The following is a 23,697-nucleotide window of genomic DNA, read 5'->3' on the forward strand; positions in this document are numbered from 1 at the left end:
GGCTACAGGCTGTTATCCATGTGATGCACCCACTGAACAGAGTATGTGCTTATCTAGTATAATTTCCCCTATTTTTGTCCTTGTTTAGCCACCATTGTCCTAATAATTGTTTCCAGGCAGCTACAGGTATAACTGTGGACAGCGTGGGTCACACATACTAGTTCTCCAGGTACCTGCATGTCTGGTGTCAATAGGGACAACAAGAGAAGAGGAAGATTTGTTAACGTTTAGAATAAATTACATATTTTTTTTTGTGAGCTAAGGGGGAAAAGTCCATACAATAAATATCTGCAACAGGAGTGAATCAGAAACAATGTTTATTTACCACGCAGTACATAATTTTCAGCTTGGTAGCTGGCACATTTTTTTAAAAATGGACTGTTATACTTTTAGCATCCACTTGTATAAGCAGGACCATAAAGGGGTAGGTCTCTGAGAGACAGCAGCAGAGAAGGGCAAGAACTGACTTTCTAGAGGGAACATCAGGCAGCATAGTACTGGAATTAGTCTGGCAGCGATGTTGGAAAGATGGCAGCTTCAGAAATCTCTAAGGCTTCCTTTCCTTTGATTCTGTTCTCCCGTTCCATCTCCCTTCTTTTCTATTTAAGCTACATGTGAATGAAACACCCAGACATACATCATCCCCTTTGTTGATTAATCCTCCCCTGTGTGCCTTCAATTCTCTCTGAAATCAGCCAGGGAAAAGGCATCTCAAAAGAAAGGCCAGGCCAGAGTATGCATGGCTAGGTTGGGCTCCTGTGCTCACAGATCTGCTTATTTTGGCCTATCTCTCCCCAGTGATAAGGCTGCTAACAGCCTGTTATCAGGCAGTCTGCGAAAATGTGCTCCAGCCTGATTAGGCCTCAGTCTTTGCCAAGGTTATAAACAGCCGTTATCGTTTTCCCGAACAGAATAATCCGGACAGTATCAGCTCAGAAACATATGGGCCACACAGCGAAGATAGCCGCTGACGGACACTTCATTTTAATTGTAACGAGTGGGTAGCAGCAGCCGGCAGACAACAGACACAACTGCCCAGTTGGCAGCTGTTCTCCTTCTCTCTCTCTCTCTTTCTGTCTTTGGATGCTAAAATACACATATTGGCGCTACCTAATACAACTCTAATGGCAAGACATACCTCTCTCCCAACAGGAAAATGCAAGTTCCCATTTCCACATTGCATTTGATTATAGCAGACTGAGAAACCTATCACAACTCCCAAACATTAACAGACAAAAGACAGGTACCCTTAATCCTTCTTCCTCTTCCTTATTCACCTACTCAATGAATATAGTCCAATCCCAAATTTCAAAGAAATCACGATGGTCACATGGAGAACTCTCCCACCCCAAAAGGCAGAATACTTTCATGCACCAACCCCCCTGTACACTCCCCATTAATTAACACAATCCAGGGCATTCTCCATTCATCATTCTCATGCCCTTTTAGCGAAAGCATGTGGACCCAAAATATATGGAGTCAAATATAATGACCTCTGATGACACAAGCGAGCCAAACCACATTCTACAAGGGAAGAGGCACATACGTACACCCAGATAATAAGGCCATAAGCCATAGGGGCTCAACGAAACATCAGAGAAGCAAAGTCTCTTTGTCACCTAGTCTCCTGCTAGGAGGTGAGCTGAGGGACCCCCCCCCCCAAAAAAAAAGCAGGTGGTGGATCTGAGCCACTATTAAAGGGAATGGACAGAATGAGGACAAGAGTGGGGGGGGGGGATGTAGGCAGACCTGTTTAGAGGGGCATAATCCTACAGGAAGTTACCGTATTTTTTGCACCATAACACTCACTTTTTTCCTCCTAAAAAGTAAGGGGAAATGTCTGTGTGTGTTATGGAGGGAATGCCTACGGGTGGCATGCCTACAGATTTTCCTCCTCTAAAAACTACGTGCGTGTTATGGTCGGGTGCGTGTTATAGAGCGAAAAATACGGTATTCTGAGACGCCATCCTACATTTTAGTAAGGTTTGCACAGGGGCTTTGATGTTATGGAAACAGATTGTGTTTATATACCAGATTGCTGACCTTTCGGAAATAATAATAACAGTTATTATTACTAACAGACACCTAATAAAAGCATTTGTAAAATGCTTATGATTTTTAAATTTGTATCTGATTTATTATTCAACATTGTAGTAATCATAATTAAAATGTATTTAGAGTCAGCAGTTATTTTTACAAACAAGTGTCACTGTGCCACCGTCCAGAGAACCATAACAATCCGTTCACAGGTACTAATAATACCTTGAAATGAGTGTGTCTTTCCGGAAGGAAGGTTGGGAAATTTCTCTCTTGTGGCATTGTACATACGTGAGAAATACATATCACTCTACTCTTGATGTACAGCAGAGCAATTGTATTGGCCAACACCATTGCAAAGATGGCAAGTGTTATCAGAAGCAGCCTTTTTCTGCATTCCAGGGTGAGTATTTGTCTCATCAGTTTCACAGTGGGCTCCTAAGGTTATGGGACACAGTTCTGAAGGGGACCCATTTTGATCCTGGTTCTATAAGCTCTAGGTGCGTTCTAGAATGTGCTACAGGAACAATTCAGAACCAAGTCAAGGTAGATGTAGGAGACGCAAGATGTGTTCCACTACATTTGTGCCTTTCTTTCTAGGCAGAGTCAGAGGTCACTGCAGAACTGTTTATAGTATCTAAATTTAAAAGCAAAATGGGAAGATTAGCATTTTAGAATAAGAGAACATTTTGATTATGAGCTTTTAAAAACGACCATCTGTTCCATCATATCGAAATAATGTGCAAAAATAACAAAAATTGCTTAAGTTCTATTAGTGAAATATTTATCATTAGAGCAGACAGGGGCTCAAATATTTCAGGTATCTGGAGGGGCTCGCATTCCTAAGTGCTGTGTTTTGTTTCTCCCATAGAAATAAATGGACAGCCATTAGCTTAGGACATTTGATTTTTTGTTGCTGCTGCTGGGGGCTTTTAATAATTGAATTCTTTTTTTGTTTTATGATGTTTTGATCTTATTGTAGGATTGCCATATTCCAGGGCTCAAAAACCCAGAGACCCCCCCCCATCATTGGGGCACCCCCATCCCGCATCTCCCTCGCTCGCCCCCTCCCTGCTCCCCTTCTTGCCTGCCTGCTCCCCCCTTCTTCCCTCCCCTCTTTTACCTTTGCTGTCTTCAGCCTCCTGCTCACGATGGGAGGCGGGGCAGCCCCAGGAAAGCCACGCAAGGCCTGGCAGCCATCAGGACCACAGCAGGGCCTGGCGGGGCCCCAGGAAGGCTGCAGAAGACCTGGTGGCAGCTGGGAACACCAGGCCTAGCATGATCCCCAGCAGGCCACTGCAGGCCACCTGCTTCCTGTTCCAGGGCACAGCGCCTTCTGAGCATGCACGTGCCCCACAAAAAAAATTAAAAAACCGAAAACATAAAAATAAAACCCCTAACCCAGATATTTAATCCAAAATGTAAAATATCTGCCCCCAAAACCACACGTGTTTGGGAAATCCCTGATGCATGACAACCCTATTTCATTGTTAAATATTTGGTTTGAACTGTGCATATTTCCACACTATGGTGTTCAGGTGAAGGACAGAATACAATATATCTTTAAATAAAAATACAGTTACACCAGACTCAATGGATCAGGGTCATATCTGCCCACCAAAACCCATCAACTCCAGTCATTGAGGTTTATAGCACCTCCCCACCCCCCACTACTGTTATCCAAGCTGTCTCCTCTTTTTCAAATCCCTACTGGGAATGATTTTCACATGTAAGCCTCTAAAAATATGGATTTATGTAGGAAGGGGTATGAGAGCTCGCATTATGTAGTGGCTAATAGGATGAGTCAGGAAGTCCCCAGTCAAAATCATTCACTACTAGGTGGGCTTAGACATCCTCCTCAGCCTTCCATCTGCAAGATGAGAAAAATTGTTTCCAGAGGGGTAGCAGTGCTAATTTCTTACAGGGAAAAATAGGACAAAAGAGTCTTGTGGTACCTTAAGCATTAACAAATCTATTATGGCATAAGGTTAGATGGACTACTGTCGATTTCATCAGAGCCTTAAATAGATATTGTAAGACTCCCTGAAATAATATATGTGAAGCATTCTGAACTCCTGAAATGCACTGTGTGTGTGAAGTCCTATATTGTTTATTTAATGTCAATATACGTTCTCAAATGAACTAGCAGAAGGTCATTGTTCTGTGAACTATTTTTTTTCATGCAGATAGAGATACAAAAAGGTGGTGGTGGGAACCCAAAACATTGTAAGCCCCAAGCCTCTGTTCTGCCTCTTGGGGCATGGGGCAGGATACTACACGTTCCATGCAAACGCATGGAACAGGTGCCTTGAGAGGTGTGCTTTTTATGAAGAAAAGATTGTGAAGCTATGGCTCTGAACTGACACAAGTAACTGTAGGAGAAGGTACTTACCGGTAGCTATTCTCCATTCATAGTTTTACAGCTACAAATCACCACTTCTCCCTTCTCAGATGTAGATTCATCTCTACAAACATGCATCTGGATTTTTGTGGTTGTCGTTGTTGTGATCACCAAGCTCTATGTATTTCAATAACCTATTTCAAAGTGAAACAGAGTATGGCATGGCTATGCTCGTGCTGACAGCATTCCACTGATGAAACCAATGCGAGAGAACCTACCTATCAAGGGGCTCTTTCTCTAGCTTTCAGCTCACCCTGATTAATCCAGTAATTGTATGAACTGATGAGAGGCTGCTGCTTGTTATCTCAAGAATAACACCCAAATTGAACAAATAGCTATATCACACACAACAATCTAGGGCTAGGGCTCTGGGTCTCCTTTTCAAGTCTATTGATGGCAAGGTATTTGCCGGCTGTCTCACAATCCATGAAGCTCCCCCTCCCTCTGCGCTAGCCAGATCTGCTAGTTATCTCTGTAGGAGCACCAGTTCAGCTGTAATGAAGGATGGTTCATTGAGGTGTAAACCTTCATTCACATTCCCTCAGTGTCCCTTTTTATGTCAAGCTTCCTCTTCCCCCCCCCTCCCAAAAGGGGAGCTTAGTTGAGAGATTCTTAACCACATTTGCATTCCTGAGACAAGCACTTTGGCATTAATTCATCTCAGCACAAGGGTCTCCTTTCGTCTATTTTCCCTTCTTCAAGAGACCCAAAATGAATTCAGCAAGAACAGTTTGCTCTTTCAATGCTGCAGCGCTGCGCCACGTAGGATTACAAGGGATTGGGAAGCTTTCCTTTTCTTTCGCTCACAGTGTTCAGCAGCTCTGCCTTGTTTTGCTATTAAAAATACAGCAAGATAATGTTCTTAGCTCCATTAGCTGCAGTAATGGTCCTGCCACTTCTGTCTGCAAATGCACCCAGCTCCTGGAGAGCACCCAGCCCGAGTGGCTCACCACCCTGCAGGGAAAGTGCTAGATAAAACAGCAACCGATATTCATACAGTGAGCAGAGTTAAAATCCTTGGGAAGATTTAGGCCTGGGTTTTTGATTCACCAATGCTCTCTTTCCATAATCTGTATTCTGATCTCAGCATCGGCAGAGCTGTGATCAGAATAACCAAGGTCTCATCAAAAATTCAGTCCTTATTGACTCCCTTGCATTTGCTGCTGTTTCATGTTGCTCAAAAGCCTCAAAGAAAAGAACCCACGCTTGTTTCACATTGAGGAAATGTAGCTACCCAGAAGGAATTCCTGCCTTCCCATCCTGTGTCTGCCATATTGGGACCGAAGGGACGCAAGGTCAGCTAACCCTCTTCTCAGCTGGAGTGGATTTCATTTAGGTAGGATAGCTAGCTGGCTTTATTCTTATGGATGAGCTGCTGGATGCATCAAGCAAAATCTGAGCGATTATAGGGAGTGTAAGGTCAATAACTCTTCTCTGGCCATTCTGAATTTGAAACTTGTATTGCAATTGTGCTATGGGTGCTATCCAATAAACACCCAAATTGAATAAATAAATAATTCCTAGCACAATCACCATTCTTGTCATATGGATAGATAGATGTCTGTACGGCAGTTTGTGCTTGGCACAGCAAAAAGCACTTGGCTGGAAATTGAAGCAGTGGGCGGGGTGGTTTAACCTGGGCAAATGATGAACCAGTGTCCAGAAAAGCCCATGACACAGAGGAATGAGCCAGGTCACAACCCACCTGGAAGTTTTCCTCCATAAATCCCATTGCAAAAACATCCTACTCAGAAAATCCAGAAGATATTCACGAAGTATATGACACTTCTTTATCTGATAAAAGGTAAATTTAAAGGTAAAGGACCCCTGGACAGTTAAGTTCAGTCAAAGGTGACTATGGGGTGTGGCTCTCATCTCACTTTTCAGGCCAAGGGAGCCGGTGTTTGGTCACAAACAGCTTTCCGGGTCATGTGGCCAGCATGACTAAACCGCTTCTGGCACAACAGGACATTGTGATGAGTGCCAGAGTGCATGGAAACACCATTTACCTTCCTGCGGCAGCGGTACCTATTTATCTACTTGGACAGGTGTGCTTTCAAACTGCTAGGTTAGCAGAAGCTGGGACAGAGCAACGGGAGTCACCCCATCGGAAGGATTCGAACTGCTGACCTTCTGATCGGCAAGCCCAAGAGGCTCAGTGGTTTAGATCACAGCGCCATCCGCATGTATCTCTGATATTCTATACGCAGCTCATATGAATATTCATTACATTTATATTATACTCTTCTTCTGTTGTGGGAACCCAATGCAGGTACATGGTTCCCAGGCACTGAGTAGCCATAGGCCTGTTTAGCTGCAGCAAGACAGTGACCCCTTGCGCTTTCAGACCATACCCTGGGACCCCAATATATTTTATACAACAGTGAGAAAAGACCATTTAACAGCACAGAATTCACAGAGACTCTGGATTATAACAAAAAAGACACACACTGCTCAAGGAAATGAGCAGATTGTCACATCAGTAGTAGGAAACTGGCTGTCACTTGGCCCGGTTTTCACCCCTAGTGAGACAAACACCTCATAGCTGCCTTCTGCTTAAAGGTAAAGGGACCCTTGACCATTAGGTCCAGTCATAACCGACTCTGGGGTTGCGGCGCTCATCTCACTTTATTGACCGAGGGAGCCGGCGTACAGTTTCCGGGTCATGTGGCCAGCATGACTAAGCCGCTTCTGGCGAACCAGAGCAGCGCACGGAAACGCAGTTTACCTTCCTGCCGGAGCGGTACCTATTTATCTACTTGCACTTTGATGTGCTTTCAAACTGCTAGGTTTGCAGGAGCAGGGACCGAGCAACGGGAGCTCACCCCATTGCGGGGATTCGAACCGCCGACCTTCTGATTGGCAAGTCCTAGGCTCTTTGGTTTAGCCCACAGCACCACCCATGTCCCCACGCCTTCTGCTTACCCCCCAAAAAAACCCCCAACCCCCCCCGTTCTGTAGCTTGTCTGTCTGTCTCCGTCATGTGACAATTATGCAACCCAAGTTTCCAACCAAGACCAGGGTTTGCCTTTGGCATCTGATGAGAAAGCTGCTTTGGAGTGCCTCCACCACCCACTCTGGCAGGTTTGGAAATGGAAATGGAAAGGGAAAGGATTGTTCTCACAGTTGTGCTGGGCTTCCAACCCCCCCAACTAACCAGGGTATCATCTCAGAGTTCCTGCAATGGCACAGCTTGAGGTCAGGGATCAAATAGCCCAGTCCTCTGCATATCTACTTGGAAATCAGCCCTGATTAGTTTGATGAGATTTACTCCCAGATACAGATCCCTAACAGCCATCTCCCATCGAAATTTACAAACCATTACAAAAACAGTATTTATGATGCAGCCAAACACTGCCATTGAAATCAGTGCCAGATAAGTTCCTTTGACTTTGACTGTGTTGTGCTCTGCTCAGATACAACTTTAATACAATAAGAGACACTGTGGTTGCAATCCACAATCCACTTTAGCAAAATTGCTTGGATTTATGTCTATCTAGCCCCATTCATATGCATAGATTATGGATGAGTCTGCCGCACATTAGCATCTTAAAGAGTTTTATGGGATGTTTAGTTCCCATATACAAATCAGCTAAAACATGGATCAGAGCTAAATTTAAACCCATTGACTGCTATCAGCTTAAATGCAGGAATGCCAGTTTGACTGGACTGCGGACTGGGTTACACTGGCGTGCAAGCCCACCTGGTTTCAGTCATCTAGCTTAACTGATTTGTGGCTCAAGCTGAGTGCCACATAGAAATCCACAGCATTCTTGTACTCACTATCCTCACACCTCTGTGCTGTGACAGCTCTGGCTTTCAGTAATGTAATAATATTATTTTTGAGATCAGTTAAGGTATAAAATGTGCGCACCTTCAGTCTTTAATATTAATAAGTCTTGTAACTAGTGGTTTCTCGTAGCTCCGAATTCTTGAGCACAACTAGAAAGGGCACTTATCCTGAAAAATCTAATAAATTTACAGTTTTATATACTTCCTTCAATTGTAAAAGTCTTGTTCAATAAACTTTAAAATGCCACTATAGAGCAATAACACAGACGGTATAAAGCCAGCCCAGGGAAAGCTGTGCAACTAGAAATTGTTCCCCTTTCTGCTAGAGCAATAAAGTTTTATATGTTTGAACTGACTGTAAAAAGGTTTGAATGTTGGCAACTGGGGAATAATCTGTCTTCTTTATAGTTATTATCATATTTCCCACAAGACCCCTTGGTCTGTGTCAATCCTTCTTGTATATGACACCTTTGTACTGTCAGCGAAAGCTAGAATACTTTACTCTCTTTTTTGTTTTGTTTTTTATCCTATAGGTCTTGTGTCTGTATTCCTTCAGATTACAGCAAGCAAGAATAAATTACTTGTGACAAGCTTCAATTGCACGTTTTACCAAATAACGCTAAGTCTGAGCTGCCTTTTCTTGGGGGAAAAAATTAATAAATGATTACATTTACTCGTCATTTGATCCAAAAGTGATTCAGGGACAGTCATAAAAACGAATTTGCAAGAATGTTTCCCAAGGCTGCAAGTGGGTTGGTGGGGAGACAAGTTAATTCTTTCGGGCAGCAGCCACAAATGTGGGGGCAGGTCTTCCTTTCATATCCCCCTGAAACTTAGCCCTCTCTCGAGCACACAAAAGCATAACTGCGAGATGCCACAGGAAACGTTAAAGTTGCATCTGATTAGACAACAGAGTTGAGCTGACACTGGAATCTTTGGAGATGTGTAAGAACCCTTTCAAAGCAATAAAATAAAATAAATAAATGCTAACAAGCCATGGTTTTGGATTCCTGCTATGCACACTAAACAGCTTTCTACCTTGGTCCCAGGTTCCTAAGGCTGTGTCAAAGGGCCAGGAGGACTAAGAAACTGATTTCTCATAGCAGCTTTATGAGTTTTATCATAGTTATTCTCGTTTTTCAGACAGCAACTGAGGATAATTGGCAGCGACAGGGACAGGCCCACTTATTAAATTCTTGATTGGGCTGGCACTTGAACCCAAGTCTTCTTAATGCAAGTCCCAGTCTGGATTACGCAAGGATACCTTGTTATATTGGACACATTCCTTTACAGCATGGCTGGAGCTCATAAAGTTGGGCTTCTTGTGTGCTATCCAGAGTACCTATTGTTGGCCTGAAAATCATAGCTTTCATTTAGCCATTATGACTATAGAGAAAAGGCACAAAATGTTTGCACAGGAGAATGTTGATCTGGAGTTCAGAATATCTGATCACTGGGCCTATGAAAGATTTCAGATTATATGTACACTTTTAAACTTGCCCAGAGAACTGACACTGGTATGATGGCAAATTTGCAATGTCAGCAGCATCCCAAACTTAGTGGGGCCTGGCAGTGTCACATGGTTACCAACTTGTCTTTCAAGACAATTTTTTAAAAAATAAAAATAAAAACTGGTTCCAGAGTTGAGCCCTGCAGGAAAAGGGCAGAGACCGGGGGACAGAAAAGCAAATGCAAATTTGCAGGTGAGACTAAAAAGAGCCACACTTTTCTTTTCCCTTTTTCAGAATGATAAAGAAAATAATTTTACTGTAGTGTGTTAATGTGACATTGTTACAGCAGACTGTAATGCTGTTAAACTCCAGAAAACTTCAAAGGTAATAATAATAGTCTTGAAAAATGATAGTGATGATAACATTGAATGAGTGTGGTTTAGTGAGTAGAGTGTTGGCCTAGGACCTGGGAGACCAGGGTTCGAATCCCCACTCAGACATGAAAATCACTGGGTGACCTTGGGCCAGTCACTGCCTCTCAGCCTAACCTACATCACAGGATTGTTGGGGGGATTAAATGAGGAGGGGGAGAACCATATATGGCACATTGAGTTCCTTGGGGGGGGGGGAGTGGGATAGAAATGCAATAAATAAGTAAGCATTGTTACTGAGCTTGTCCAGATTACTAAACTGTATTCTCCTAACATTTCATAGAGTCATGCTTAGAGACATGTATATAACTCCCCAGTTCCAAAACCAAGGTTCACATCACTGTCCAGCTCTCCTTCCTATCTACCCCAAACCAAAACACACCATTGCACATTGCTGCGTGTTTGGGTTTTTGTTTTTTTAAAAAAATATATATATTATTGAATAAGATATTATTTTAAAAAATACCCATTTCCTATCAAAAAGCTTTACATACATTCCAGCAACAGGACAATACAAATTGACAAACACAATTGTGACAGAAGCATAGAAAGCAAGAATTAAAAGTCCATAACTAAAATAAAGGTGAGTGAACACACTTGAAGGATGATCACTAAAGCCATAGAGAAGATTCAAAATGCTTAAGTAGATCACTCAAGGACATTAGGCCATGCATATAGTTAAGAATCAAGTAAATCATGCAGAGAACACAAAAATCCAAGATACGGCCGCTTGTCTAAGTCTACCTAGTAAGATCAGAGCTGATTTGAGAGTTCAATGCTTCTCAGCTGTCACATGGAAGATGGAGCAAGATTGTTTTCTCCTGCTCTGGAGGCTAGGACTCAAGCCAATGGCTTCAAGTAACAAAAAAGAAGAAGAAATAAATTCCAGCTAAACATCAGGAAGAACTTTCTGGCAGTAAGAGCTGTTCAACAGTGGACTCACCTTCTTTGAGATCATCATGTGTCATGGATGCTTTAGCTGAGATTCCTGCATTGAGGGGAGTTTTGGGTCTCTTCCAACTCTACAGTCCTATGATCTTACTGGTTAGAGCAGAAGGGAGTCACGCTCCAAATCATTGAGATGGCACCAGGTAGAGGAAGGTGCTTTAAAATATGCACAGCTTTGGAATGTGCACATTAATAAGAATAAGAATAATATTTTTCTTATTTATACCCCACCCATCTGGCTGGGTTGCCCCAGCCACTTTGGGTGGCTTCCAACACATACAACAACATAATAAAACATCAAACACTAAAAACCTCCGGACACATTGACACCTGGAAGCACCTTCAAACTTTGGATCAATTATTAAGAAACTCAGAAAAATCCATCTGAGGGCCAAGACAGATGTGAACTTGTTCAAATAATGTAAACAAGTACACGTGTGAATAGAAGCCTTGCGGGAATCTAGACTGGAACCATGCCATTGGGAGGGAGCACGCATCTTTCATCACACTCATGTGATCACAGGCATAAGTCACACCGGGATAGCCAATGTTGTCCAGATGCTATGGGCTACAACTCCTATCAGACCCAGCCAGCATGGTGCATGGTCAGGGATTATGGAAACTGCAGGTCAAAATATATGGAGGGCACCCCCTGGGCTATACCATAGTAGCTGACCTGGATCTGACCAGGCCATAACTGGGAGGAGGATCAATTTATTATTTGCTCCAAAGACGTGTCACCAGGAGCAAAGGGAATGCTTAGAACCCACTGGCGATCCTGACTGCTTCTCCTTCGTTTTCTTCCTTATAAGTGGACAGCTGCCATTTGCTCCCTTGAGATGCAATGCCGCACTTTGGGACAACTGTGTGTTGCACATTAGGTGGCTGACAACATATATTCAAGGGGTGAGAAATGCACGCTGTCCCTGTCCCCCAGCCCACTGCCTTAAATATCCAGGAACACACGCACACACGGACTGCCCATGACAACGACGGGCATTTTGCTAGTGGCAATATAAAAATGTGTCGAGGGAACGAGGAGCACGGCAAGGGTTAAGCCCATCCTGTAATAAGCATTTCTGTTCTGGCGCGTTGCAAGAGCCCATTAGCTCCCGCCACATTACCTCATTCATTTCTTATATGCGGATGGTTTATTTTCCCATGAGCACCCTGGCGCTCAGACATGGCTAGTATAAAGTCCCCTCCCTCTTCTCTATTTCTCTATCCATCACATTTAACACTCTGACAGTAACAGTCTATAATGTTTCTATTCTACAAAACCGCTCTGTCAACTCCGGGCTTCCAGAGCAGCAACTGAGGAAAATAAATAACATCAACGCTGTGGACGACAGCATCACAGCCTGCTTTCTGCTGGGGCTTTCAATATATTTTTATTTTATTTTTTCACAAAGGAGGAAAGGGAGAAAGCTACATGCATGGGAGGAGCAGGATCCTAACCACCTGACAGACGCAAAGGAATTTGGAAAGCACTTCAAGGGGAGATAAAAGAAGAGCATTTTCCCTGCACAACATACTCCCTTTCCCACCCTGCCCTGCTCTCTTTGCTTTTGCAGCCAGTACGGTGGACTCGCAGGCAACTCAGGGTGCCCTGTTTCCTCCTAGGAACCAAGGAACAGCAATGGCAGCTTCTGCTATTCTGGGTTCATTTCCTTACCCTTTGATGTGTAGCACTCCCTTAAGTACCGTGTATCTTTTGGAAGAAGGTGTGCCTGGGCCTGGGCTTCATTTTACTTTTAATAAATCAAAATAAAAATAATTCCTTCCAGTAGCACCTTAGAAACCAAATAAGTTTGTTATTGGTATGAGCTTTCGTGTGCAAGCACACTTCCTTCAGATACACTTTTAATAAAGCACTTAGGGTTGTTGTTTTTTGGGTTGTGTGGATTCTTCTAATAGTGCATCATCATCATCACGACCATAACCAGTACTATTATTAAATCATCCATCTGCCAAGGGTTGAAATGATTGTGAGAGGACACTGAGTTGTCAAGGAGGCATCTTTCTGCTCCATAGTTGGCCCCAGGCAGTAGGAGGCAGGACTTCCTTCCTTACATACTGACTGTGGAGTGTCTGCTTTGCATAGGCTCAAAGACAAGGTTTAGCGCAAAGGTATTTTTTTAACACCATGCATTGGTATGGTTATTGCCTCTTTTGTATTTTAATAACTGTATCTTTTTTAATATTATTTTTTATTTTTTCCTTCTGTGAACCACCAGAAGAGCACCTGCCAATAGGTGGCAATATTAATTCAGCAGCAGCAGCAGCAAGTCGTCCTGCAGGGTCTGCTATCTGAAAGAAACAACTTCTAAACTCACCTCAACCTCTGATTTTCAACATGTTCAAAGGATGAAATAGGATGAAAAAGAATTATGAATATTTAACAAAATCAGCTTTCATTTTCCATGGCTATGAGTATTTGTGTGTGCACGCAGTATGAATTAATGTGCATTTTCAAACATTTGCACCCCAAGTAATTCATTTCATAATTCATGTTTGGAAGAGGAGATGCACTGCAAAAAATTGTTAAAATACACTTTCATTCTCTTGTTCTATAGTTTACACACACACAAAGGGGTGTGGGTGTGGGTGTGTGCTGGGAAATAAAAGCTGGTCTTGCCATGGGTTGATATTCATGATACCAAATATTTCCTTTTGGTATCATGAATACCATCTCCCAATCTGGTACCAAATCAGATTGGGACCATGGCATATTTGGTTTAACTCTTTCAGTCCCATGCCATTTTCCCACCCAAAATATCTCAGCCGCTATTTTCCTCTGGAAATGCTATTCCCAGTCAGGCCACAAGCACCTGGGGACTGAGCCCTTTAGGGCCCCTTCAATATTTTGGGGGTTGGGGCCAGGCCTCTCCTATGTCCGTGAAGCGCAGAGCCAAGCACAACACGGCTCCAGCGGCCAGCTCCTTCTCCTCTTCCTCCAGCTGCAGAGGGGAAGGATGGTCAAAGCAGCTTCTTGCTGGTGGCAGCGCCAGGAGGAGGCAGAGAAGGAGCTGCTGGCCATTGAAGCTGCATGGCCGTCGCATTTGGCTCCACCCCTAGCTCCTCGTGACATCACAACATTGGCCCCCAAATTGGCCTTGCATTCTGGCACCCCTGCTCCTAGTAAAGAGCATCTTGCGGGGAAATAGCAAAGCTTGGAGTCATAGTTATGTCATGTGTAAAATAGGGAGCAAGTGATGGAACAAGAAGGCTGCACAAGCAGGGGGGTTATCCCTTGTCACACTCACTCACAGCCCCTTGCAAACACAGCCAGGATGCTAGCACCGAAGAACTGTGACCTGCCATTAATGCGAAATCAGCTGACACCACAGCAGCCAGCCCAAAGAATGGGTCGGGAGGCAAGCAGTCAGAAGGGTTATCTAATGCTAGCTTCATTCTAATTGAGTTGGTACCATATGTCACCCTGCAATAACATCGCAAGCAGTGTGCAACTGAATACATATTTAATTCACATAATGGGTACAACAGTAGAAGTAATCAAGGCAGTTTGCCATAAGCCATAAAGAAATGTAGCTTGTTCCCTATCAAGAAACATTCAGCACTTAGGGGGAAACTGTATCACCAGAAAAGGGAGAATTGCATCACTGGAAAGAGCTAAAAACACCCAGCAGAGATTAAAGCCAAGGACCTGATCTGGCATGAATGAAAATCAATGGGAGAATATTGTTGACAAATCGTTAGCCCTCTCAATATAATTAACAGTAATGGATTTATTGGCAGGATCTTAATGATTTTCATGTTAAATAGAAGCCCAGAATTTTCCTCATCCGGTCAGTCCATAGGGTCATCCTGAAGTGGAGGTTTCACCCTTTTCCTTACACAATCCAGCCAGTTCCACTTGGCAGTGCTGTACTTAAGAGTGGCAGCTGACATTAAGCCAGTGGCTCCTCCCCTTCATTTCTTTCTGCAATGAGATGATTAATATGATTGTGAAATGCTCATCAATTTCTTTGGACAGATGAGCCGGCATTTCCATTAAAGTCCTATTAATGCGCAGGAAACACAGCTGCGGACAGGTTAGCGTGGGGGAAAGTTCCAAAATGAAGTTGTGGGACAGCACCCCCAGGTCTGAAACAAACGCAACCCAGTGCTTCCGCTCATTAAGGCTTCCACCACCAACATGTTTTGATATATATTTCATGAGGATAAACAAACATTCATTTCACTTTAGTGAGGTGCTTTGCTGTAACATATCATCAGCCCAGCCAGCAATGAGGGGACATTAATTTCAATTCTGGTGTTTAAACACTTTGGCGAGGCCAATCATTCATTCCTGGCTTAGCCCTCCAAAGCCCCCAGGAGACGCCAGGGCTGCCCCCTCCCCCTGCCAGCATCACATTATTCCAACCTGGGAAGGCTTTTGCCATTCAGACTGAGCAGAGGACAAGAGATAAGTTGTCCCTAGGTCGAAGAGAAAGAAGAGTCGAAGAAGACAAAAAAGAACCAGTTGTTTTCCATATTCTAATATGAATGGAATATTAAAATATACTGAGGGGATCTGTAATTCTAAGCCAAAGGCCAGGACAAATAAGTAGGTAGGCAAGCCAAGGCCCACTGAAATCAATAGGATTTGCCTGCAAATATTGAAAGTGCCTTGCTGTATACCTACAAAAAGCCCACCGGAACATAAATTCCACATTAAGATCATCACTAATTATTTGAGACGTTGTTCTTGAATCACAACTAGACCTCCACCACCCTATTTAATAGACTCTCTGGGATTGGGGACATAATGGTATCCATAGATTTTGATGTGATGATACCCCAGCTAAGTTTTAGTAGTGGCAAGGAGAATCTAGAAGTGGATCACAATGTGCAAATTATGCATTCACAGAACATCCAAAGCATGTTCAAGTGCTTCCACGAAAGAATGACAGGAAACAGAAGCAGTCCTTTATCCAGCACACAATTTTATTTTAAAATGTAGAATCCTTGGGGATTGATAGCACTGAACTCTGGAACTGGAAGGAGGTTGTAACCATGAACTTAGAAGTGAACTACCCTGGCCTTTTTATGCATTGTTTCAAGATCCTACCAAGCTTCAGGCCCAGATCATAAAAAAGATTGCTCCAATATCCCAATTCCCTTTTTCTACCACTGCAGACATGCATTTCTATTTCCTGCCCCCCAAAATTTATCAGCCTTCAGGGATGCTCTGCTAAATGGCAGAGTCTCAAGTGCACAAGTACTACCTAGGTCATGGTGTTTTTGATGGTCCAAAAATTATTCACTCACCAGACTTGTCACAGTGAGCACCAACCTTCTCCTTGGGAAGAATGATCAAACCCCAGCATACCTCCTGAACTTGGGAGTTGGAGAAAAGAGATGGCCTCAGTTACACTACGCTCTGAAAGTGCTCCAAGCACCTTGGAAGAATGATGCAACACGGGCAAGCTTCAAGATCATCCCTGATCTCACAGTGTACTTCAGAATCCCAAGGTGATGTCAGGGACAAGACTCGTGAGTTGTAGAGTCCCGGCAATCACAAAAAGTAACTGGCTATTAAGGGGTGGGGGGTGGAAATGAACTCTGCTTGCATATATACGCAAAAGTCCTTCATTTCAAATTATGGCATAATTTAGAGATTGCAGGCTTCACCAGCACCGTAGACCCCTCCCCTGCATGCAAGTATGCTCTATCCAGGGTAGTTGTGAACCATAGGAACTACAATTCCAGTTTTCCCAACTGGGCATATGAATATAAGGGAGCCACTGGGGCCTGAAAACCTGTAATGCCCTTCAGCCAATGAACCTACCAGCCCCTAATGCCTCCAGAAATAGCTTCAAGGTCGGGGAGCGGGGAGCCTAATTTGCACCCTGAAGGCTGCTGCACAGTCCCCACCTCCTTCAGATTAGGACCCTGGACATATAGCTGCCCTGCCAGGAAAATAATCTAATTACTTTGGATTACATTCAAAGCATATGTGTTCATGTGTGCCCATTATTATTTTTATGCCCCCAAGTTCCATCTGGCGTTCCCTCCCACAAATTCCTTTCCTTTTATTCCCATCTTCAGTCCCTAGACAATGAAAATAAATTAATAAATCAGTTTCTTTTCTTTTCTTTAAAAAAAACCCGGAGTCTTGAAAGCTGATGAAATTATGCAAAGTAAATAGATGTGGGTTTATATCTGCATGATTTATCTTGAGTGCCAAAGACAGGTTTCCTTAATGCAGAGCACCTGTTTATATTTCACATTCTACATGACATATAAATGTAAAGAAGAGATGCATTTTCATATGTACCTATCAAGTAAAGCAGGTCAGCTGAGGCATATGCAGACTCTGCCTCCTTCCCTCCCTCTGTGTGTGTGTGTGTGTGTGTGTGTGTGTGTGTGTGTGTGTCAGAGAGAGAGAGAAAGAGAGAGGGAGATTTTTTCCTCACTTTTTGATGTGCCTGAAAATAACTAGATATAGGTTTTAAGGGTAAATCGGGAAAATTTGAAATTAGCCAGTGCAACAGAAAGAGGGATTGAAAAGTATGATACACATAGAGCATACATGTTTAAATATATAGGGTGCAGTTGTAGCAGACAAGCAAAAATCTGGTGGAAAGCATTAATACTCCAGGAATCTCCAGAAGCGAGCCTGACTGCAGACACTTAAGCTCTCGGCTCTGCCATTAAAGCTGGAGCCTAAATTATTGATCCCTTGCCTTGATCAGCATAACAGTCACGTCCCCGGAATCGAGATCTAAGTACACTGCGGTCCCTGTGCTGCAGCCACTGAAATAATTAGGAGAAATTCTCATTAAAGGAGAGTGAAAGGTTCAGAGATGGAGACAGAGTAAGGGGTCTGGGCGAGTGTTTAATGTGTTCCAACAGGGTCGAGGGATTGCTCAGATCAAATCCCCGCACAGGGCTCTGGGGCGGGGGGGGGGGCGGGGGTGGAGATGTCAGTTTATCAAAACGAAAAGTACAAACGGACAGAAAGCTATTGCTGAATTCACACCTAAATATAGTCGCACAGAGTGGGAAAGAGACAAAGAGAGAGAGGGAATGTGAGGGAAAGGGACTAAAAATAAATAAAAAGGAAATTAATAATGGAAAATCCATCATGTACTCCTTTGAGTCTAATTTATTCATCCTTTAGAAATGCAAGGGAACTCGCGGAGGGGGGGGGATGGGACAAAAAGCAAACGGACTGAATTGCCCACACGACTGTGAATTCAGACCTCACAAACCTTAGCACAATGTAGAAAGGCAGGCACACACACAGATACACACATGCCACTTGCCAATTGGTAGGATCAGATTCTCCCTAGTGAATTCACAGAACTGTCCTCCTCGAAGAAACACACAGGCTTGGAATGCAAGGACTGCTCAGTACCAACACAGAAACCAGTGTCACACGGACACACACATACAGCCTGCCTCCCCCCCCCCCCAAATGGGGCAGGAGAGGGAGGGCAGGAAAGATGAAGCAAATGATGAAGTGGACATGAATAAGACATTTGGATAAATGCGAAACTTGGGCCCACCCACCCCCTCTACCTCCCTTCCATCAAAGTTTCCCCATATATTGAATGTCAACACACACTGCAATTTAAAAGAAAAATTCAATCTCACTCAGCTAATCAGAGTGGTTAGAGAGACCATTAACACAAACTCTGGGAATATCAGAAATTGATTGTTCTTTTTCTTACGAGATTGCAAGAGCTGCCGGCTGAGGGGCTACATAGGATTTGGCAGAAGGCCTGAAATATTGTAGGATCGCCAGGCACACAGATGCCATGACAGATCCCCACGGCAGAAGGCCTCGGGTGCACCAGTGAGACACGCCACCAGCAGAGCTGGTCCACCTGCAAAAGGGCTGAATCTGCTCTCAGCAGCCACAGGCACTTTTCCAGGGACAGAACACTCCTGGCACAATAGCCATGCTCCCAGGGGACCCCAGGAAGAAGAAGAAGAAGAAGAAGAAGAAGAAGAAGAAGAAGAAGAAGAAGAAGAAGGAGGAGGAGGAGGAGGAGGAGGAGGAGGAGGAGGCGGCGGCCAGGCCATTACTTGAATGGGGACAGCAAGGCTTTTGGGGAGTGAAGAGGTAAATAAAAGGGGGGGTGGAGAGGGGGAGGAAACCCTGATCTCATCTTAAAATTCACTTAATGTTCTCTTACTCACACACACACATTTTTGTAAAGAACGACTGATCCTGCGCGAAAGTGAGGAGGGGGAAAATACTCAACTAGCCTGAGTCTGAACTCTGTGGTGCTTTCCCCACACGCCGAGGGGGTCACTCAGCCCCACGTGCTGGCAAGATCTCTGCTGGCAAAGGTGGGGCCCCCATTCCAACCAGTGCTAAGCAACTTAGCCCTGCGGGATCACAGCCCAGATTTATGGAGCAGAACAAACAGAACATTGGTCCATGCAGTAGTTATCCTGATTGATTCAGGTTTCCTTGGATGGAAGGACCTTTTCCCTTTCCTAGTTTAGGGGTATACTCTGGATTCAAACTGGGGGGGCCCGGCACTGAAAACATACAATAGGAGTCCTCTGCAGCCGCTGTGCTCATGGTGTCCATGACTGAGTCACTTGAGGCTGGGTCGGAGTATGGGGTGTATGAGTGGGGGGAGCAAAATGCCCCATGAGATCTCTGACTGTAGGCTTTATATCCTGGGAGCTCCCTATGTATCCTATTTCCCCTGGGTGGGATTTAAAAATCTGTTCCTTTGCTTCCCCAAAGCATGGGTGTATTTGTGACTTTTGTGCCATTCTTGCATTTTCTACCTGTGTGTTTTCCCCAGGCTGAGCATGCCTTGTATGTGTCAGCCATTTCCTCGGCACAACAACAGCATCCCTGGCATAGAGTAAAAATAGGATTATTCTGTCAGTTAAGGCAGCAGAAAATTAGTGGTGGATGCATTTGTGTAAGGGTGTGAAGAAAACCAGTGGTGGACAATAATTATGTTAGCAATATAGCTAAGTGCACTACCTTTTTTTGGAAGAAGAAAAAAGAAATGGGGGGGGGGGTTGAAGATGAAACAGGCCTTTCCATCCCCCTCTCTTATTTTGAGAAGCTGGAAATACTTAGCATGAACATCACATCTCATAAGATGCACCACATCATTAAATGTCTTGGGCTGGTGCAGCGGGGAAGAAGAATGCAGGATGTCACCAACTGATAGGGGAGAATACTCTGAGGTTATTTATTAGAGGATACTTCATCCAGAAATAGCATTTTTGCTGTTTGCATTAGCTATTCTGCTTGCCTGCTTAGCCCTAGTGAAACCATAATGGCAGAAATACTCCAGCAATTCAGCACTGTCCAGCTCATCTAACTGCAGCCCTGAACCCCACCCCCACAATACTTACAAACCCTTCCTTGGCACAATTACCCTTTCATTCAGTAGCTCCTCTGACCCTTCCTGCCAAGTTTGGCATCTTGGGAGACTTTGCATTCCACATATCCACTCAACCATACTTCCAATATTTAACACTCTAATACAAAACCAGAATTTCCAAAATTTCCAAATGACCAGAATTATTGCCATCTGTTAGGCCACTGTGAGAGCTGAATGCTAGACTAGATGGGTCTCTGATCTGATCCATCAGCACTGTGTTTATGTTCTTGTGATTCTTTAACATCCCATTCTGGATTACATATCATTAATATTTGTTTATTTTTTAAAAGATGGCTCTAGCCAACCACACTTACAACTCCAGTTATTTTCAGCTTATGCACTGATCCACACTCTCTTCTGGCATTTGTCAGTTCATTGTTCAAAACTGAGGGGTCCAAAGATATCTTTATCAAAAGGATCCAAAACACAAGAAGTTGGCTGAACATCTCCAAGGATTCTGCCCACAAACTCAGGGCAAACAAGTTGAAAGTTATCCCATAAAACGTGGCAACTGGAAGCCTCAGAGTCCTTCAAAACCACTGCTGAGAAAGTCCATGGGGATTCCAGAGACTTTTATCTGAAAAATGCTGAGGTCACAGAGGGCTTCTGAGCATTCCTCCATTTCTTTCTGACGTTGCACTTGAAACAGGTCCTTCATAACCTAGAACAACTTCACTCAGGTAGAGGCAATGGTGACCACCCTCACCTTCACAGACCAGGAACAACTACCATCTCTTAGCTGTGTTTTATCCTGCCCATTACAAGTCTTCCTCCATCATCACTAGAGGTGCCTACCTACTTCATTCTGTAGAAAAGATGCCCACTCCCCACTGCTCTTTATCCTTCCAGATCTCAGGGATGCAAACCAGATTAGCACACTGATCTAGGATTAAATTATAGCACAGGCATGGCATTAAAAAGAAAGATGGTAAGACCAAAAGTGAGATTGGTTATGCTCCCTTAAAGTGCAACGCTGCTCTAGGGGTGTTTTCTTCATTTTATAACTTCATTAATATGAAAAATAAAATAGAATTGTTTCTTAAAAAAGAATTGTGGTGCCCACAACTGGACACAGTATTCCAGGTGTGGTCTGACCACGACAGAAGAGTACAGCACTATTACAGTGGTACCTCGGGTTACATACGCTTCAGGTTACAGACTCCGCTAACCCAGAAATATTACCTCAGGTTAAGAACTTTGCTTCAGGATGAGAACAGAAATCGTGCTCTGGCGGCGCGGCAGCAGCTGGAGGCCCCATTAGCTAAAGTGGTGCTTCAGGTTAAGAACAGTTTCAGGTTAAGAATGGACGTCCGGAACGAATTAAGTACTTAACCCGAGGTACTTAACCCTCCAGCACAGTTCTTATAATTCCCCATCGTGGAATTCTTAGTTTTTATCAGCAATACAAATCTTTTTGGACCTTGGTTTCCCCGTCCTTGTCTTGGAAGGTTTACAGTAGGGGGGGGGACTGACTTCCTTTTTGGATCCCCCCCCGCTCGTGTCCAATTCAAAAAGAAATTCCTTTTTTCCTCCTTTTAAACCCAGCTTCCAAATTACTCACGGGTTGTTGTTAAAAAGTCCGAATTTTCAATGGAAGAAGTCAGCGCTCTCCGCCGGATGGCATGCGGCTGCGCTCGGCAGGGATAGCAGAGGACTCAAAGCACCACGCTTCTCCCCGGCACCCGATCCGTAGCCTTTAAAAAGGCTCCTTCACGAGTCGGGAGGGCGCTGGCGGTGCCAGCCGAGTCTCCATGTCCACGGCCCTCGTGGCCGTGGTTTTTAAGGGTCCCCGCATCGCCGGTGCGGTAGGACCCAGCCCCTGCCGAGCAGGCTCCCTCCGGAGCTCGGAGGGAGTCCGCCATTCGGCGATGGCGCCAACCCGGAAGTCCCACTGTACTTCCCTTGACCTGGATACTATACTTCTGTTAATGAAGCCTAGAATAGCATTATTATTTATGCATGCTGTGTCACACTGTTGACTCGTTTGAAGCTTGTGGTCTACTGTGACCCAAGCCATGTGTCCCCCATCTTACATTTGTGCAGCTGGTTCTTCCTGCCCTACATTTGTCACTATTAAAATTCATTTTGTTCATTTGGGCCCAGTTCTCCAATCTGCTAAGGTCATCTTGAATCCCAATTCTGCCTTCTGTGGCATTAGGTACACCTCCTGGTTTGGTGTCATCTGCAAATTTGACGAGGATCCCCTCAATTCCTTCATTCAAGTCATTATAAACATGTTGACAAACAATGGGCCCAGGACAGAAACCTGTGACACTTCACTTCTTTCCAGGATAAGGGGCCACTGAATAGTACAATTTAACATTAAATGTTAAATAGTAGCAAATGAATTTTGGCAGATGCAAGCTGGGAATCCTTTGCTTGTCAGATGTATACAGTTCCTCATACCTGTGAAATAATTCAAATCCTTTCCTGCATACTTTTGCATGATCCTCTCTTCTCTCATACTATCCCTTCACCATATTTTACCAGTAGCCTTGCTTACTTCAACCTCTCTCCCTCTCCATGCTACTTCTAGGGGGGAATTGGAGGGAAGCTTGCAAGATCCCCTAAGGCTCAGACCTTGAGACACAGCATCAGAGTCCGGGAGCTAAAGAGTGGTGCCTCTCTGATCGGGAGGGGATCAAATGGGGTGTGAGAGAACCCAGGGAAGCCTGGCAATGTGAGTTGCGGGAGTGTCTGGCAACTGCAGTGTATAACTGAGACAGGCGAGTGAAACATTCCAGTGATGAGCGAAGGTTCCCCTTTCCAATTTGCTTATGTCACTAAACTCTTGAACCTTATCTAAATGAGTTCATGGCTGAGGCAACATTTCAACCAGGGACTCCTTGGCTCAAAGACACTTTTTAATATGAATGTATCTCTGCATCCATTCAACTTACTATGTATTTTGGAAAGTTGTTTGTATGTTTGTTTTGCATTTGGAAACCTCTTAAGATATCGTAACCAAATTTTGCATTATGGCTCCTGAGATGGAGAAGCAGTTTTTCATCTTTGGATGCCGCTGAGAATAAAGATGGCAGACTGAACTGCACTCATTTTAACCACAGATTTTTTGGTTTGCTAGAATTCCGAAGCAACGCCAGAAGCAAAGCTACTGGTACACAATAAATTGTGTTTTGTTTGATTCAAATAGTACCACTCTATTCTGCCTTGGTCATAACCATACCTGGAGTACTGTGGCCAGTTCTGGGCACCAGGAGGGCAACCAAGATGATCAAGGATCTGGAAACCAAGCCTGATGA

General features: G+C 44.0%; 1 protein-coding gene across 4 annotated transcripts in view; it reads right to left on the reverse strand.

Moving 5' to 3' along the window:
* The window catches only part of PBX1 (PBX homeobox 1), a 222,023-nt gene that overhangs the window by 117,337 nt on the left and 80,989 nt on the right, over positions 1–23,697 (reverse strand). The window contains exon 1 of one of the 4 annotated variants that reach the window (XM_081012269.1): positions 2,263–2,561. The exons of the other annotated variants lie outside the window; for them this stretch is intronic. Within the exon in view, the coding sequence (XP_080868395.1) occupies positions 2,263–2,341 (79 nt within the window). The 5' untranslated portion in view covers positions 2,342–2,561. Of the gene's footprint in view, positions 1–2,262; positions 2,562–23,697 lie in introns of those variants that run through there. 4 annotated transcript variants of the gene reach the window in all.

Source organism: Podarcis pityusensis, assembly GCF_964106645.2.
Source record: "Podarcis pityusensis genome assembly, chromosome: 6".
Classification (NCBI taxonomy): domain Eukaryota; kingdom Metazoa; phylum Chordata; class Lepidosauria; order Squamata; family Lacertidae; genus Podarcis; species Podarcis pityusensis.